Source organism: Asterias rubens, chromosome 19 (assembly GCF_902459465.1).
Source record: "Asterias rubens chromosome 19, eAstRub1.3, whole genome shotgun sequence".
NCBI classification, from domain to species: Eukaryota; Metazoa; Echinodermata; class Asteroidea; order Forcipulatida; family Asteriidae; genus Asterias; species Asterias rubens.
The window spans coordinates 4,138,637-4,155,750 of NC_047080.1; the positions used below are offsets into that span (position 1 = coordinate 4,138,637).

Here is a 17,114-nt window from a genome sequence, read left to right on the forward strand (position 1 = left end):
TACTTCAACTTGGTCCACCTTGTGACTCATTCCTGCTTAGCGGGTCAAAGGGTCAGGCCTTTAAGGTAATTACACAGTATGATTAAGCCGACGCTGTGAACTTCTGGTAAAAGGTGTTACCAAACGCTTGGCTGTTGAGAGAGGCTTGCTCTTTAATAAGTTGAAAAGGTACCTTCTGTTTCCTCATGAGTGTTTTGACAAGAGAAATCCAATCGATAACCTGCCAAGTACCTTAATGGAATATGGAGAACTTTAGTCTAAAGCTGCATGGTCTGTGGCCAACAAGTTGAGGAGGAATGAGGTTTGATGAATGTGGAAAAAGAAACTCATAAAAAAAATGGATGGCTGGCCTAGGGTCCCCTTAATGTAGACCCGGAACCTCCAAGATGTTACAGAAGGTGCATCATCAGACATACAAAACTACAGATTTTGACACAAAGTGGATAATATATTTATCTCCATTTGGCGACTGCTCTAACTCTTTCAAGAAAGTTTGAAGAATCAAGAAATTAGTTTTTTTATTTCATTCTTTTATAGTTGTGATGTTCTGTTCATACACATAGGCAAGAACAGAAGAATTCCAGACCTACATGTAGGCCCAACTGCATAGAGTTGCTTTTAAGCATCAAAAGTTCCTCAGCATAAAAATGTTCAAGAAAAAGTTCTCTCATTAGGATGCCCTTGAATATTAAGACTATCTGAGAATGAAGTGTCAAGTTTGAAGCTGAATGCCAAGATTGACCCTACTACTGAAATTTTATGTAATTTTCCATGTAAGGTTGTTTTACGTACAATAAACACTATTGACAACCTGCTTCCCATGAATGCCCCAGTATAAATAATTGGCAATTAGGGAGCAATGTGGAGGTTGAAATCAATACCCCCATCACGACATGAATCTTTAAACAAAAATAAGTCTGTATGCTCGGCACATGTAAGCATCGATTCCTATCCTCATCTAGATCAGTTTCTAACCAACAAAATACCCTCCTCCCACCCGCCCTCCAAACGCACGACGATGCCTTGGGCAAGAAATCAGCGACAACCACAGAAAAACACTTATCTAGAACGATGGCAAGAAGTAAGAGTGTTTCTCACATGTTCAATAACAGAAGTTTTTCCTGCCGATTAGTTGGTCGCTCTTCAACGCTTTGTTCAGACTATCCCTAACCATCCGGCTGGTCAAAGTGACTCAATCTTTTAACGTTTCCTGGTGATACATTTTTTTAACGATTTTCTGGAAAGTTATCAATTTGAGTTTTACCTGACCCAGAAAGCTTCATGAAGGCAATAATCTTATGACCTTTTACATTTGACCTCTAAAAACAATTACACTTGACCTCAAGACATTGATGAGTCGAACCAACTTTGTTGACTCCTTAGTCACTTTTATAAAACCTTAATCTGTGCAGAGAAAAAGTCACCACTTGTCAGTAGCTGTGTACTAAATAATAATAATAATAATATCAAAGTCGTATCTCATGGAGTAGGCCCTATATACAAACTTTCAGAAAGATAGGTTATTGCAGTGATGAATTATAAGACCCAATTATTTAGCACCTTATAAGGGTTTACAAGGTGCTACGGTGAACATTCTGCATGTGTTATCATGCAGGACTTTTAACATAAAATTATTTTGTTTAACTCGACTTGAAATGTCTATACTCTAATTCTAAAAAAATTCTGAGAGCAAGAATCTCCAACTGAAGATACCCAATACTAACTATTACACACAGAGGATTCAGTACATGCTGATTCCATTCCAAAGTATGCCTAGATGTAATCCGAACGAGTTATAAACAACATTCTGAAAATACATTTGTGTTTATGTCTCCAGGGTGAGTAGGGGGGGGGGATGCGGTGGCCAGGGCACAGCTTGGCTCTGAGAGACATTCACACCATTACGGGGATTAGCGGACTGATCACACTTACATAAATCATCTCAGACTGAGTGCTCCAGAGGTCATTCTGCTTCATGCTGGAGACCAACTCTCTGGCGGAAGATGAGGACGACCGTCTCCCGATCATGCTGGTGGCGCGTGAATCTCCCATAACTGATGACATCAATTAGAGGTAGCTTCTACCAACGACCACTGATGGGATGTTATAGCTTGATGCTGTACTTATATATATCAAAGTAAATGTTTGTAGAAAAATCCTTGGAAATAATAATTCTCGACCAGTCAGGAGTACCCTTCCACTCAAATAACTCCAAAAGATAAATACAAAATTGTCTGCTTGTAACCAATTACAAGTCACAGCAGATTCCTAATGTGATTACACACAAAGGTCAACACAAACATGGAGCTTTCTTTTCAGACGAACTCCAAACCATCCAAAGAAAAGCTGACCAATTGCAAATACACGTCTCAATATAATATAGGTTTCAATATGTGTACACATAGATGAGGTCAATTTCGCTGTAAATTCCAATCCAAGTACGGATCGTTGACCAATACAAAGTTTTCTCACAAACTGCACAATGAGTTTCCCCAAGCAGAAGGAAGGTTGGTTCCACACCAAGTACTTCAACACTTTCTGAATATTTCTTTAGAGGAGGTTTCGGACAAAAATCGTACACTGTCACCAATTCGCAACAGCACTGGAATCAGAGGTATGTAATCCGAGAGTCAATGTCAAATTCCTGACTGCAGTAATCCTTGTAGCATCTGTGCAGATCTTTAAAAAAAATGTATCCAAGTACACCCGATTAACCATCACAAGTAGATGGTCACGGTGCATTTACATTACAGAGACTAGCACAAGCCTTTGCCGCAAAGAACTTTCTTTAAGAATTCTCATTGACCCTCCGTATAAAGACAATACTCATGGATGAACACCAGCACTTGAATATTTTTGCAGGAGCAAATTGATGATGAGAATAGCAGCTTTTACCCTATCCTCGGCAAAAGGAATCGCACTTGGGTTATGTTTCCCCTGCTCTCCACAACACGACACAGGCACTTCTGAAAAACCTATGGTGTTGCAATGCAGCAATGGCTGTATGAGTCAAACTTGTCAACACCGGACGCCCCTCTGTGACGCTGACTTACTGGCAGCGTGACAGGCTGAAACATCACACAACTTCACAAACCGATTTTCTCTTTCCTTCCTCCAAAGCTCATGCAAGTGTTTCCACAACTGCTGCCAGAAATGGTTAACTTGCACCTTCAAGAACTTTTAACATAGAAGTACTTGCTTTGTCAATTCTTCTGTCAAGACTTCCTTAAAAGGATTAGAGCAAACCACAGAAATCCTTGCCAAGATTTAAACTTCTGCTGCACAGCCTCACCGGATCCAATAAAGACATGTCATTGTAGTCACTGAGAGTCTGGGCTACTTGTTGGCCGAATAATTATTCCTTCTCAGAGTTCATTGTCAACCTCAATCAGCCTTAGTTGCAACACTACAGTACAAATCCTTCCAAATAACACAAAACGTCCAGGCGCAATGAACTTGAACAGCCAGGAAACTTTTTCTTTCGCCCAAAGGGTATGAGTTTACCAATTGTCCTTGATCAGTTGATTGGTTAATTCACTTGTAGGTGACTGTGGGGAGTAACCACAGCGTCACACAAGTTCAGGTTTGGGTTGGTTGACTCGCTATCCAATCCTTGTGCAATACTTTTTTTAAGCAGCCCAGCACCCCTCTGTTCGATAGAAGCTTGCCACAGATATATAAAAATGCAGTTTTCTAACTTCCTCTTTGAATGCGACTGTACTCAACCTAACCACTTCAGCAGGTAGAGTTTTACTTTCCAGGGCTATACCCTGGAAGACATCATCATGCTTCTCACACTGATCGCTTAGCTGAACTTTTCCTACTTTAGTTTCGCTCAATTTCACAAAGTGCGCGTGGCCTAGATTAGACTTGCTTAAGTCCTAACACGATACAGCTTACTCCTAGTGTTAAGCACCAGGATACAGCACTAAGCTCCGCAATGCGCATCATATGTTGGGAGCTTGTTCGGCGGGCATGACAAATGCTCAATCATGTGTTCCAATGATTCACTGTAGAATGATGGGTTTTAAAACAGCAGGAAGAAAAAGCTGAAAGCAAAGCCGTGGTGACAACTACCTTGATTTCTCTTAAAGCCATTGGACCCTTTCGGTACACAAAAAACAAAAAAAGTTCACAGATTTACAATTAATTTACAGGGTTTACAGAAGGTAATGGTGAAAGACTTCTCTTGAAATATTAGTCCATGAAATGCTTTACTTTTTGAGAAAACGGTAAAACAATATAAATTCTCGTTAGCGAGAATTACGGATTTATTTTAAACACATGTCATGACACGGCGAAACGCGCGAAAACAAGAGTGGGTTTTCCCGTTTTTTTTCTCCCGACTCCGATGACCGATTGAGCCTAAATTTTCACAGGTTTGTTGTTTTATATATAAGTTGTGATACACGAAGTGTGGGACTTGGATAATACTGTTTACCGAAAAGGTCCAATGGCTTTAAAGGGGAAGTAAACACACATAATTTGCAACATTGAACTGTTCACGTTGCCATATCCTCTCATTTCCGACCAAGTTTTTATGCCAAAACACAAAGTAACAAACAAATAATTTCTTATTTTAAGAATGATTTGTGTGATTCAACAATTCCATTGAAATTGATGACAAAAAATAGTTAATGGCCTGACGTTTCGACCCTAGCAGAGTCTTTCTCGAAGGCTAAATGACAACACAACAAACATGAACAGGTAACTAAGTGAAACATAACCAGTGAAATTGATGACTGCGAATAACTATTGTCTGAATCTTGGAATAACGATCACAGCAAAAGATGGGAAAACTTGTGGACAGCAACATTTGTGTGAGCTGCAATAAACCATTCTGAGTAAATGAATACAGGGACTGGTTTGTAAAATGTGCCAAGTTGAGTCCAGTGGGACTGAAACACATAAACTGTATCCTCAAGGTAAGATCTCATGTTCCTTGGTCCACCTCCACAAGTACATACCTACAGTGTAACTCAAACCCCATCACAGTGTTGGATCCCAGCAGGAGGGGTTGCTACGCTCAGTGGACACTGACAAGTCTATCAATGATTGGCTACCCCGGGTCCCCCATGTTCCCCCCTCCTTTACATGGATCCATCTTGACAGGAAGTGACTGATATCCGTAGCTAGCATGACCTGGGTATGATTAAGAAGTAACGGTAGACGAGGAGTTGCTAAAGTTCAGCCAAGAACAAGGTAATGTCTCTGATTAAAGGAAAAGCGTCACGGTAGAAAGGTCGCTGATCAGAAATGTTTCTTATTTACAAGAATACATCGAATGATGTATACATGTCTAAAAGTACCTAGGTCTATAGATGAGTTTCAAAACTAGGGATTCTCAGATTTCATGCACATGGATAAGAAAAAGCAAAGTTTCAACCAAGAACAAAATAATGTCTCCGATTAAAGGAAAAGTGTCACGGTAGAAAGGTCGCTGATCAAAAATGTTTCTTGTTTCCAAGAAACGCATCAAATGATACATACATGTACATGTAGACAAAAGTACTTACATGTAAGCCTATAGATGAGTTTCAAAACTAGGGATTCTCAGGTTTCATGCACATGGATAAGTAAAAGCGAAGTTGCAACCAAGAACAAGGTAATGTCTCTAATTAAAGGAAAAGCATCACAGTAAACAGGTCACTGATCAAAACAATTCTTGTTTGCAAGAAATGCATCCAATGTTGTGTAGTCTAAAAGTTCTTAGGCCTACATATACATAGATGAGTTTCAAAACCAGGGGTTCTCAGTTTTCATGCACATGGCCAAGAACAAACCACAAGCTCATTGGTCTAGCAATTAAGACATCTACACTGTAGAAAGCGGAAGGTCAAGATTCAGTTTTCAAGCTCAAATCCTCGTTGATTATTCTCAGTCCCACTCAAACAGCTATGGGTAAAGATCTTTACCAGGGAGCATCTTTAAGTTAAATCAATCCAAGGAGAAGAGACTTCGGCCGAGAGCGAAGAGACCAAAGGGGTGTAGTAGGTGTGACAACATCCCCCCACAAAATAATTGGTTATCTGGTAGAGTCTGCTGCCCCCTAGTGTCCCCAAAAGTCTCCCATTGTATCAACTTTCAGACTAGTCTGAATAGCTGAAGTCACATTTTGAGGCTCGTGAACAATGTAAGATACCTGCCAGACGGGATGTTGCCAAATGTTGCCAAATGTTGACCTTGCATTAATTTCACATGGATGTACACAGTCAATTCACACTGACATGGCCACACATTACATGTTGAAAGAAAAACACTACATCATTATAAACAGAGATCAAAAGTGCAAGCTGACAAATTACATCACTTCCAACCAATCATAACACAGATTTGATGTGAAGCAAGTTCATCTATTGAAACCATTCTATCCATATAAAATCACTGGACCTGCAAGACAGACCAGTCTACTTCTAGACGAGCATCATCCTTTGTAGTCACATAAAAGATTGTCAGGGCTCCTCCCGATGCCATCATGTCATCATTTTCAAGGAAATTTGATTACAAAACGGCCTCTTTTTAAGAAAGTAATCAATTAAGACAAGGCCAAGTATTGCACAACTTTACAACTAGAACTGCTTTTTACATGACAGGGCTAGATTTTGGGAGGGGGTCCACAAGACTGCTTGACTTGTAGCTCAGAATCTTTACTGGACCAGGATTTTATTTATAAGCAGAATCAAAGAATGAGAAGAGACTAGAATCAAAATGAGAACACCGTTTTATCATCTAAACCATTTCATTTGAACAAAACATAGAGAAGATTTAATCTCTAAGTAAGCTTGGGCGATACCACGATATTATCGAATATCGCGATATTAATTCGTAAACGATTACGACATCGGATCGATTTGGTTTTTATCGAAATATTGATATATCGCGATGATCGCGCTATTGATTAAGTACCGCAATATCGCGATGTATTTCCTAGCTGAGACATCTTGCACCCCATAGGTTTGGAGTAAAACCAGAAGAATATGTCAATTGAACACCTCTCTTATGCTATGACTGTCTCTTCTACAATTTTCACTGGGAGTTTGAAGACTGATGATGTCAAATTTAATTAATCGCGATTATATCGAATATCGCGATATATTGTCGGCGATATATCAGGAATAAAATAAATTGATATCGCCCAAGCTTATCTCTATGGTTTTATTGGTGCACAACACAGCAGGACTGAAAGAGACATGTGAGACTCAAACTTAACATTATTTTGAACATTCTTTTGAGACAAAGATGAAGAATTGGGGAAATAAATAGACTTGTCCTGTCTTCAGCTTACTTTTTTTTTGCAGGGGTATAGACCTGCTCACGTACAATTGCACTTCACAGACTACTGTACGACCATAGCTAAACTCAGGCACTTTGAGTGCATTCGTTCGTTCAATACCGTATCTGTTTGCATTGTAAAAATGCCGACTGTAACAATCCACTTGGGTGCTTCTGCACGCAATTTATCCAGTTGTCAATTCAATTAAAACGCATTTAAAAAGATGCACTTAGGCTGAAGGCCATTCATTAACGATCTAATTAAACCATTGGAACACTTCGTAAAAAGCTTTCTTTAGTCAGTTGTGATTATTTAGCAATTAACATTGCTGCTGGCCAGAAGGACAATAAGGTGGCGATGTTGATGATTGTATAATTGGAAGAACCAAGGGCTATGCACTTTATATATGTAGATTTGTATTTTCAGTATTGCTGTTGGCTCAAGCATTTATATTTGTTGGTTTTTATTAAGAGGGGAAGAGTTTGGAACTGTATAAAAGGGTGTTAGCCATTGTATTAAACTTGTCTTAAATTACAAACTGAAGAGTTTAATTAAAACATGCAGGATTTGTAACTGTCAACCCCCAAATTTTAATTCTTAAATCTTACACTATCTCGAAGCTCACTGAGTATAAAGTTAACAAAGTGTTAAAACCAGAGTTAGTTGACAGGTCCTTTGGGGTTTATCACTTGATATTTGAATATTTCAAGAATTCAGGCAATTTTTCAAAATGTCCACAGATTTACATTAAACTTACAGGGTTGTTTGAAGACAATGATAGTGGAAAGCTTCCCTTCAAATATTACTAACCAAGGTTGTGTAGTTTTTAAGAAATGAGTAATACAAGTCACAAAATAATTTTGGTCTCATGAGACCAACATTATTTTAGCATGTAAAATCCCCGTAACCAGTTATGATATTATACCAAAACCATAGCATAACTGGTTAATACATTTTTACATGCTAAAACTGAGACGAAAATTAATACTTTTACTCATTTCTCAAAAACTACAGCACCTCAGTTTTTTCAAGGGAAGCTTTCTACTATCATAATCTTCAAACTGTGTAAGTTTAATGTCAATCTGTGGACATTTTATTTTTTGTAAGGAAAAAGTACATACATGTATACCCTTTAAAAGATATTTCTAATCCTACTAAAATGTAGAGTTACACAATAAAATGAATCTGTGAAAACTTCACTTAAGAAGATGGTCACATTTTCGAGATATCGGCAAAAATCCAGATCCCAGTTTCAAATTTGTGGGCATAAAAACAAATATCTTTTTTACATTTATAACCACATAACTTCAAAGAGAAATGTTTCTCAAAAAGGTTTTATATTAACAATAACTGCATAGGCCTCTATTCCGATAAATGTTAATGCCATTAATTTTAAGAGTGATTACCAAACAGCTTCCCTTTAATAGAGGTCCAGCACAGGTGGTAGGCAGGTGGTCTTAACCAAGAACCATAGTATGACATTGACATATCAATCCATTCCTCTGAATACATCCTTGGAATCGTCCAGCAATCCAATTACATGAATTACGAGTTATGTTTCATCATTGACCATCAGGGTTAATGAGATGTCAGGACGGTATTTATTCCTTGTGAGTTGACGAGGACGGATGGACGGTCGGTATACGGTGGGAAAAGATTTCCCACGGTATTCTATAACCAGTACTAAAACCCCAAGACAGCACACAGGCCCAATTTCATAGAGCTGCTTACACAGAAATCAATGCACATCAATTGTCTGCTAAGCAGAAATGAGCAGGATACCAGTCACAAATTGTACTTGTGACATGATATTTTGGCTAGTAACCTTATTCTTGTGAGCATAATTTTGTTGTGCTTAGCTAGAGGTCTTGAAATCAACTTAAATGTTTTACTGAGAAAATACATGTACAATGTACTTCTTTCTCAAAAATTACATTACTTCTCAGAGGGAGCCGGTTCTCACAATGTTTTATACTTTCGAAAGCTCTTCATTGCTTGTTGCCAACTAAGTTTTTATGCTTACAATTAATTTGAGTAATTACCAATAGTGTCCAGTGCCTTTATTTCAAAAAGCTGTGTTTTCCTACAAAACATTTTGAATTAAACATGTACATTTGTATAGTATGTTTTTATTCAAAAGCTTTTTTTTTTTTCAACGAGTCATTCTTATAGAGTACAATAACCTAGTTTTAAACTGCATAAACGAAGTTGAAAAACAACTTTTGCCCAGTTGTTACCTTTAGGACTTGCGTCAGTTTCTATTTCAGTCTCAGCCAGAGAGGGTCACAGACCTCAAAACCTACAAAAACATCTACAAATCCTAAGGCTGTTTCACCATAGAGGAAGATGCATTTATAAGTTGTTTTTTCAGTAGATTTGAACTGTTTTTGGTTATCCCCCGATAGAAATGAAACTGCGCATGTTAGTTGATACTAAGACACAGGACATCAAGGGAAGCGGTTTTGTTGTTGTACAAACATGGTAAGTACAAATGTAAATGTTACTAATATCAACTTGAATGTCAAATGCGGCCACAACTACGCAATGTGACCATTCATCAGGCTTTGGGACAAGAAATTAGACTAAGTAGGAGGTTTTCCAGTTTAAAGGTATAGTCATATCTTGGTAAATACTCCACAATTACATTACCATAACAATTACCTTGGTGAGAAACACTGCAGATGTCGATATAACACAATATTTGTTAGAAAGATCCCGTCAAAGTAGTATGGTTTGGATAAGTTTTCATTTGAATACAAAAATGCCTGAATCGTTCTCTCATATTACTGAGAGTTGGTTCCATTCTTATTCTGTGGGTCGGGGTTCCCCCATAACTTAGAGCCTCGGAGCATCTCAGATGTTAAAATTCGGGAGGTTTACAGACTCTGTGCATCATCAGAAATACTAAACTACAGATTTGGACACAATGTGGATAATTTCTTTCTCCCTTTGGTGAGTACTTTGTCTCTATCAAGAAGAGGCTCAAGTCAAGGAGGTTTTAAGAAACTCTTGAGCCCAGGAAAATCCCTCAAAATTCACATGCCTGGAGGGGTTATTACATACATGTACAGGGCAGTCTGGCATACAAATTATCAGTCAGTACAGTCAATTACTTGCTGGATGTTTGTTTTACAGCAGCTACTCAGCATAGAAATCCAGCTCAATACTCAAGGGTCTAAACAAGAACTACACTCAGCAGGTTGAGTACAGAGAATATTCTCAACTCTTGAAGACAATTGAGCAAAATCCTTGATCTATAACCAAACAAAATCTGATAAAACGCCCTCCAATCATCAGACAAAAGAGGACCCTAATGGGTTACATTGGAGGGGTACATCTACAAAGTGGATCTAGGATTTTCAATAAGGAATCACCCAGAGGAACCTTGATGTGTCAACCACTAATAAGTGCTTAACACCCTGGACAGAATCAGCTGTCAATATCGGACCAGGCTTAGGATTTTATCAATTGACCACTCTGCCTGATGTCCTGTTCACAAGCCATCAGTGTCAAAATCAAACCATTGCATCATCACGCAGTGCTGGGTACAATCAGATGACGATGATCACTGTAACAGTAGATCAATATTTACATTGATTTCACTGACAAACTGGACGCTTTGGCTTCTTATATAAAATGATTGCATGGGCGGCAGGGACGAGGACTGTGTCAACTTTGAAATCAGAAAGGTCAGAGTTCTGTTGCGTTATAGTTCTGGCTTTGATCCAACTGAGAGGACTCAATGGGTCGATCAGCTCGTTCACAGTAGTACAGACCTCCAAATCACAGAAGGTATCAAGGAAAAGTAGTAGCCGACAAAAATATTGACAGGGCATGAGATTGGCATGGTTCCACACATTCTGGCAGATATTTGAAGTCAAACTAAGCACATTCTCAGTCACAAATCCTAAGTCCTTACCTAAATCTAATGAGCAATGTACTGACCAACAAAAAAATATTTGCGACAGTGGCACTTCATAAACACCGCAGTAAGGCTTAAACCATTTTTCATTATTGGTTTTTTCTTTCACAACAAACTTTCCCCCGGCCCCCAGAGAGAGGAGAAAGTGTTCCTCCAGCACCCTCTTGCCCGAACTAAGCCTCTTAACCCCTTGAAAACTGAAGAAGGAAAAACAAACATTCAGGATTTGCTTACAAAAAACATTGAGTCTCTAGAGGGTTGATGCTTAACAATAAGTTTCAAGAACCTTATTGTTGTTACCTGTTTGGGAGGCATGTCATTAAAGCAGAGGGTAGTCTTTGTCATCGGACAAACAGGGGGGGGGGCGGGGGGGGGTGTCCTTTATAAAGATATGAGATTTATAGGTCACTTAAGGCAAAGGAGGAAATCACATCTAAAGTCATTTTAGATTGGGTGATAAAAATATACTGTTGACTGTTATGAAAAAGGCAGTAAATATGTTTGGATGTGACAGCAATGTGCATTTTAAAGTAATGTCAACAAATTGATGGGAGTGTGTTCTGTTTAGTGGAGTTATTTTAAGAGGGAGGAGAGTTTCTACTTCCTTTTTTACAGCAAAGGAAGATTTTCAGTTAGCTCCATGACAGGGGTCTGGGAAACTGTTCATTTTACTAAAACCAGGCTTGATACTTCCTGGAGGCAACGAGGCGATTGCTTATGCCCCTGGTCATTGCCTTGGTGCCCTTGCAAGGCTCCAATAGAAATTTAGAACATAGAACTTCCTCTTAGGGTGCCCTTTACCAAAGAGAAAATGCCTTGGTGCCTTTCATTAAACAAAAAAGCATATAGTCCTTAAAACACTAGTGGAAAATTATGTGAGCTAGTTAAAATGTGTAAGGTTTGCTAGACCTGTCAGGAAAAATATTTGTAGTTCCCGTAATACTAGATTGTAGCATAGCAGGTCGGTGATGTAAGCACAGAATTTGTCAAACTTATCGCTAAGGCCAAGCAATGGGTTGGTTTCTAGCAGTGGCTACTGAATGCGCCGCAGCACCTTGTTAACACTTACAAGGTGTTACATCAATGGGTCTCATAATTTATGAACTTCTTGGAAGTGACATATAAAACACCAAATGAGGACAGGGCCTCACCTGGGTCCATTATCATGATTCTGCTTACCGCATAATAATGTGGTAATACCCCAGGTCAAAATTCCAGTTGAACCTAGTTAAACTGGGTTTAACTGGAACTAGTTGAAAAGCAGTTGATAAACTAGTTAGACACAGTTAATACCAGTTGGTTTAATACGGAAAATGGACAGAAACCTAATGGTTTATAATTTCAACCTAGTTGAACTCAGTTAAACCTTGTCCAAACCAGTTGGTTAATATGGAAAATGGACGAGTTTGGTCACTATCCAGTTGAACCAGTTGACACCAGTTAACTAGGTTCAACTGGAATTTTGACCTGGGCCATCCCAAAGAACTATGTGCTTTACGGGGTGCTCTGAGCACTGAAATCCACGGTAAGCACGGCCATGTGAAGCTGGATCCCGATGTCCTTCATAAGCAAATTACAACGTCCACCTTACCTTCAGCACTGATGAAAAAATTATCCGCCTCCTGTCTGAACAAAATTCAAGGGCTAAATAGAAGCTTAAAGGTAGGGTCATATATTGGGTTGGTAAAAGACTAAGACGTTTATTCTCCTTTCATCTTGGCACCATTCATTCAGTAATTCAATTAATTTTCCCAGATTTTAGACTTCTACAAATTCAGCAAATATCTAGTTTGGCTCTTTCCTCGAAGTACCCTCAACGGAAAAATAGAGGATGGTGCATATTAAGCACCTATGTAGGTAAATAATTCACTCTTCCAAAACACAATGATGCAACCTATCGTTTCAGGACATGAACATAAATGCACATCTAATAGATAATCTCATTATTTACATAAGGTTAAGCTGCTATAAAAATTGACTAAATAATTGATTGGGATTAATTATAATCTATGCATGCACGAATGGTACAGACCGTGTAAAGCATATACACACATACATTGTCTCTTGATAGGCAAGGGGCAAAGTTGCTGTGGCATGCAGAAAAAAATACAGTGAACAGTAATAACTGAAACAATATGGCAGTGTGAAGCAATTTCTGCTATGCTACATATATGGCTGTTGTGGAATAATTGAAGAATAGGCAATTTTTTGCGATGGTCTGGTCATAGCCATTTTCAAGTCATCAATTTAGAGATGCAGCTACAGCTTCCCTGTTACCCTTCTATTTAAAGTCAATGTTGTTGATTTTGAATGGCTTTAAAGGCAGTGGACATTATTGGTAATTACTCAACATAATTATTGTCATAAAACCTCACTTGGTAACGAGTAATGGGGAGAGGTTGATGGTTAAAAACATTGTGAGAATCGCCTCCCTCTGAAGTGATGTAGTTTTTGAGAAAGAAGTAATTTAATCTCAAGACCTCAAGTTTAGAATTTGAGGTCTCGAAATCAAGCATCTGAAAGCACACAACTCCGTGTGACAATGGTGGGTTTTTTCTTTCATAGTTATCTCACAACTCCGACGATCAATCAAGCTCAAATTTTCACAGGTTTGTTATTTTATGCATATGTTGAGATACACCAAGTGAGAAGACCGGTCTTTGAAAACTACCATTAGTGTCCATTGTCTTTAACTCAGTAATTTTCCAACAACATTTTGGGTACGGGACAGGACAGCAGGCCCAGGCCAGTGGTTTTAGCGCATGACATATAAAGTCCCTCTTTTCCATCTTGACCGGCGCATTTGAATGGTTTTACACTAGATTTACATGTAGTGCGCCTTTATAAATGCAGTGTAATTATTATTATTATTTTGACTAGACAAGTCCAGCAGTTTTGTGAGTTTTGATTGAATATAATCTTTAAAAACAAGAAATGGTGTCCAAAATGGACATAAAGTGAAAGGAAACCCAAACAACTTTAAGCGATATTACATGTATGTAAAACAAACGCTCTTATAGCACTGAGTGCCAAACGTGAAAGCAAGGCGTCCCCTTTAATGACTGACAAGGTCTACTAATGTAACGGCTTGCAATAGACCCATATAATAAATTCACTCAATGCAAATCATAGTTGGCATTAATATTATGCAGGGCCATGCACCAGTGTAAAATTGACTTGTGATATTCATTGATTTTTACCGGTAGTCCTCTCTTAGATGAAACAAATAGTGTACACAGGAAGTTGCGGGGGAACAGACTCTATGATCTTTAACCGCTTGCAATCCCCTTGCAGAATTGGCAAAACAATGTCATTTCTTTGAATGCAAACTCCCTCCATTTTTCTCTCTTTCTCTGTGCAGTTTTAGGGAATACAGATTACAAAGGGAGTTTGACAATCAGAATTGGACATGATGCTCATTGTTGCATAAAATTACGAGATAATAAATACTTTTTTTACTTTCATGAATTTACTCTTGCATGAAATTAAGGAAAGGCATGCAAAGTTACAATTTTATTTTTTTGCCTTACAAAATCTGAAGTACAGTGTACTCATAGAGGAATGTAAAACCCTTACTCATGGGCGATTTGAAAGTACTGTAAGGTTGCCATGAATGAATATTTCCTGCACATCCAACAGTAAGCCTATCCAACAGCACAATAGCGCCAATAGATGAATAGGAAACACAAAGAAATGTTCAGTTTAAAGCCCGGTTCATGCGAATGCGAAGTGAATTTGACATGATTTTGACGTCACAACCCTCCTTTCGCAGCAATATTCGCAAGTGAGTCGAGCAGAGGGCAACTGCTGCGAATATTCGTTGCGATTTTTGTGACGTCAACATTCGCTTCACATTCGCATTCGCAGGAAGTATGAACCGGGCTTAAGATGTGGGAGGAAACCTCAATGGGGAAACCCCACGCAATCATTGTAGTGGACTGAAAACCCAATCCACATGCAAGTCTCCAGTCTGAGGTGGGATTCGTACCAGAGTCCACAGAGGTAAAAGGCAGGGAAAGAAACCACATGAGTCAACCTGATCCCCACCCCCCCCCCATATCAAAACACAAGCTTGTGATTAATACATGTACAGGTCTATAGAATGATTTCATATACATGTAGATGATATCTTGTGGGTTATTCTTAGGTCAATGATAGCCACTGACCACCGCTAGCACTGCAACTCTATGAACATCACCGTAGGAGCATTCTCTGAAATTAAAACTACCCAAGGTCTAATTGTATACAGCCAGTGTTTCTCCACATGTAAAGGCTATAAGGCCACATCTTGGGAGAATTCTTCCCAGGCTAGAAAGTTGTGTCAACACGTTCTAGAACTGACTGGCTCCGACATCTTTTAATTTATTATAAACTAGAATCCATTTCTTATTTATTGACGGTCATCACATGGACAATTATCTACAGGCTTTGAGGCCACATCTTTGAGAATTCTACCCACGCGAGAAAGTTGTGTAAACACGGTCCAGAACGGACCCACTTTGACATAATTTGATGTTATTACTAGGATCCATTTATTATTTACCAAGGGTCATTATGAAAAATAATCTACAGATATGTGCCTGGCTAGCATCATATTGCAGTAGAAAGTAAGGACTAGGAGCTAGGGTGGGTTGCTGAAGAATAGTAAATAGGGGCAACAACATTATAATAATACAGAGTGATGACCCTTATTTTTGCACTTAAAACAAATTAGGGTGCAATTTACTTTTGTCACTGTTGCAGAAAATGGGTGTAAAATGTAGGGCCTACATGACATGTTATAATAAAATATTTTAAAATTATAACCTTTCGTCTTTACCAAATGTTACAAAGTGCACCAATTAAAGGAACACGTTGCCTTGGATCGGACGAGTTGGTCTATGAAAAGCGTTTGTTAAACCGTTTGTTATAAAATGCATATTGGTTGGAAAGATGTTTTAAAAGTAGAAAACAATAATCCACACAAATATGCCTCGAAATTGCGTGGTTTTCCTTTTACTTTGCAAACTAACACGGCCGGCCATTTTTTTTTTTGACTCCCATAAATGGCCGACCGTGTTAGTCGATGAGGTAAAAGGAAAACCACGCAATTTCGAGTGATCCTTGTGTGGATCATTATATTCTACTTTCAAAATATCTTTCTAATCATACATTTTATAACAAACGGTTACAAACGCTTTTCAAAGACCAACTCGACCGATCCAAGGAAACGTGTTCCTTAAAAGAAGCAATATATACTGGAATGGTAGCGCCCTCTCGTGGCGAGTGGTTCGCTGGGTGAAGATAGTGGTTTTTACAAGTTTTAAATTTCACGACTATACACAACTGGAGCGTCTTGGAGCCAAGACTAAGTGAAGAGTAACACATGGGGGTCTTTGACTGAGGATTAAACATAGTTGAAGAGGCTGACATGATAATCAGGGGATTAGTGCATCAGAAGATTATCCATAGAGGGGGGATGTCAGATAAGTGATTGATCTATGGTGTGTACAATAAGATTACATTGCTAGGAATGCTTCACGGCCCCCCTACCACAATGGAGAGGTACTACACTTTCAGAATGTGCTTGGGTTCTCGATCCTACGTGTCCAAATACATGTACTGTAAGCTAAATGTGGGGTGTCAAGGGCTTGAGGTACCCACTGTTTAACCATGGTTTCAACAGAACACTATTTTTAGCAGCCCACAGGGCAAAGTTAAGAAGTGGTGCTTACCAGCTTTTACAAGACAATGTAAACTGGTCTAAGGACTGTGACTAGACTGCAGTGGTTCGTTTGTAGGGCTAACCCTTGTCCTTTCTCTATTGGCTAACTGGGCAAGAGCTAAGTTACTATAGACTCTGGCCGGGTGAAAGGCCAGATGTTTTAAGGGCCGGGCAAGTTAACTTATGACCATACAAGTCTGGCAGTTTTGTGTTTT

General features: G+C 38.8%; 1 protein-coding gene across 3 annotated transcripts in view; it reads right to left on the reverse strand.

Annotated features, from left to right (window-relative positions):
• LOC117303170 (carboxyl-terminal PDZ ligand of neuronal nitric oxide synthase protein-like) overlaps positions 1-17,114 on the reverse strand; it is a 60,318-nt gene that overhangs the window by 36,861 nt on the left and 6,343 nt on the right. The window contains exon 1 of one of the 3 annotated variants that reach the window (XM_033787296.1): positions 4,968-4,995. The exons of 1 other annotated variant lie outside the window; for it this stretch is intronic. Coding sequence is in view for 1 of the 2 variants with exons in the window: in XM_033787294.1 (XP_033643185.1) it covers positions 1,933-2,064 (132 nt within the window). In the remaining variant the exon portion in view is untranslated. Of the gene's footprint in view, positions 1-1,932; positions 3,392-4,967; positions 4,996-17,114 lie in introns of those variants that run through there. One more of the 3 variants, XM_033787294.1, reaches the window with a different exon arrangement.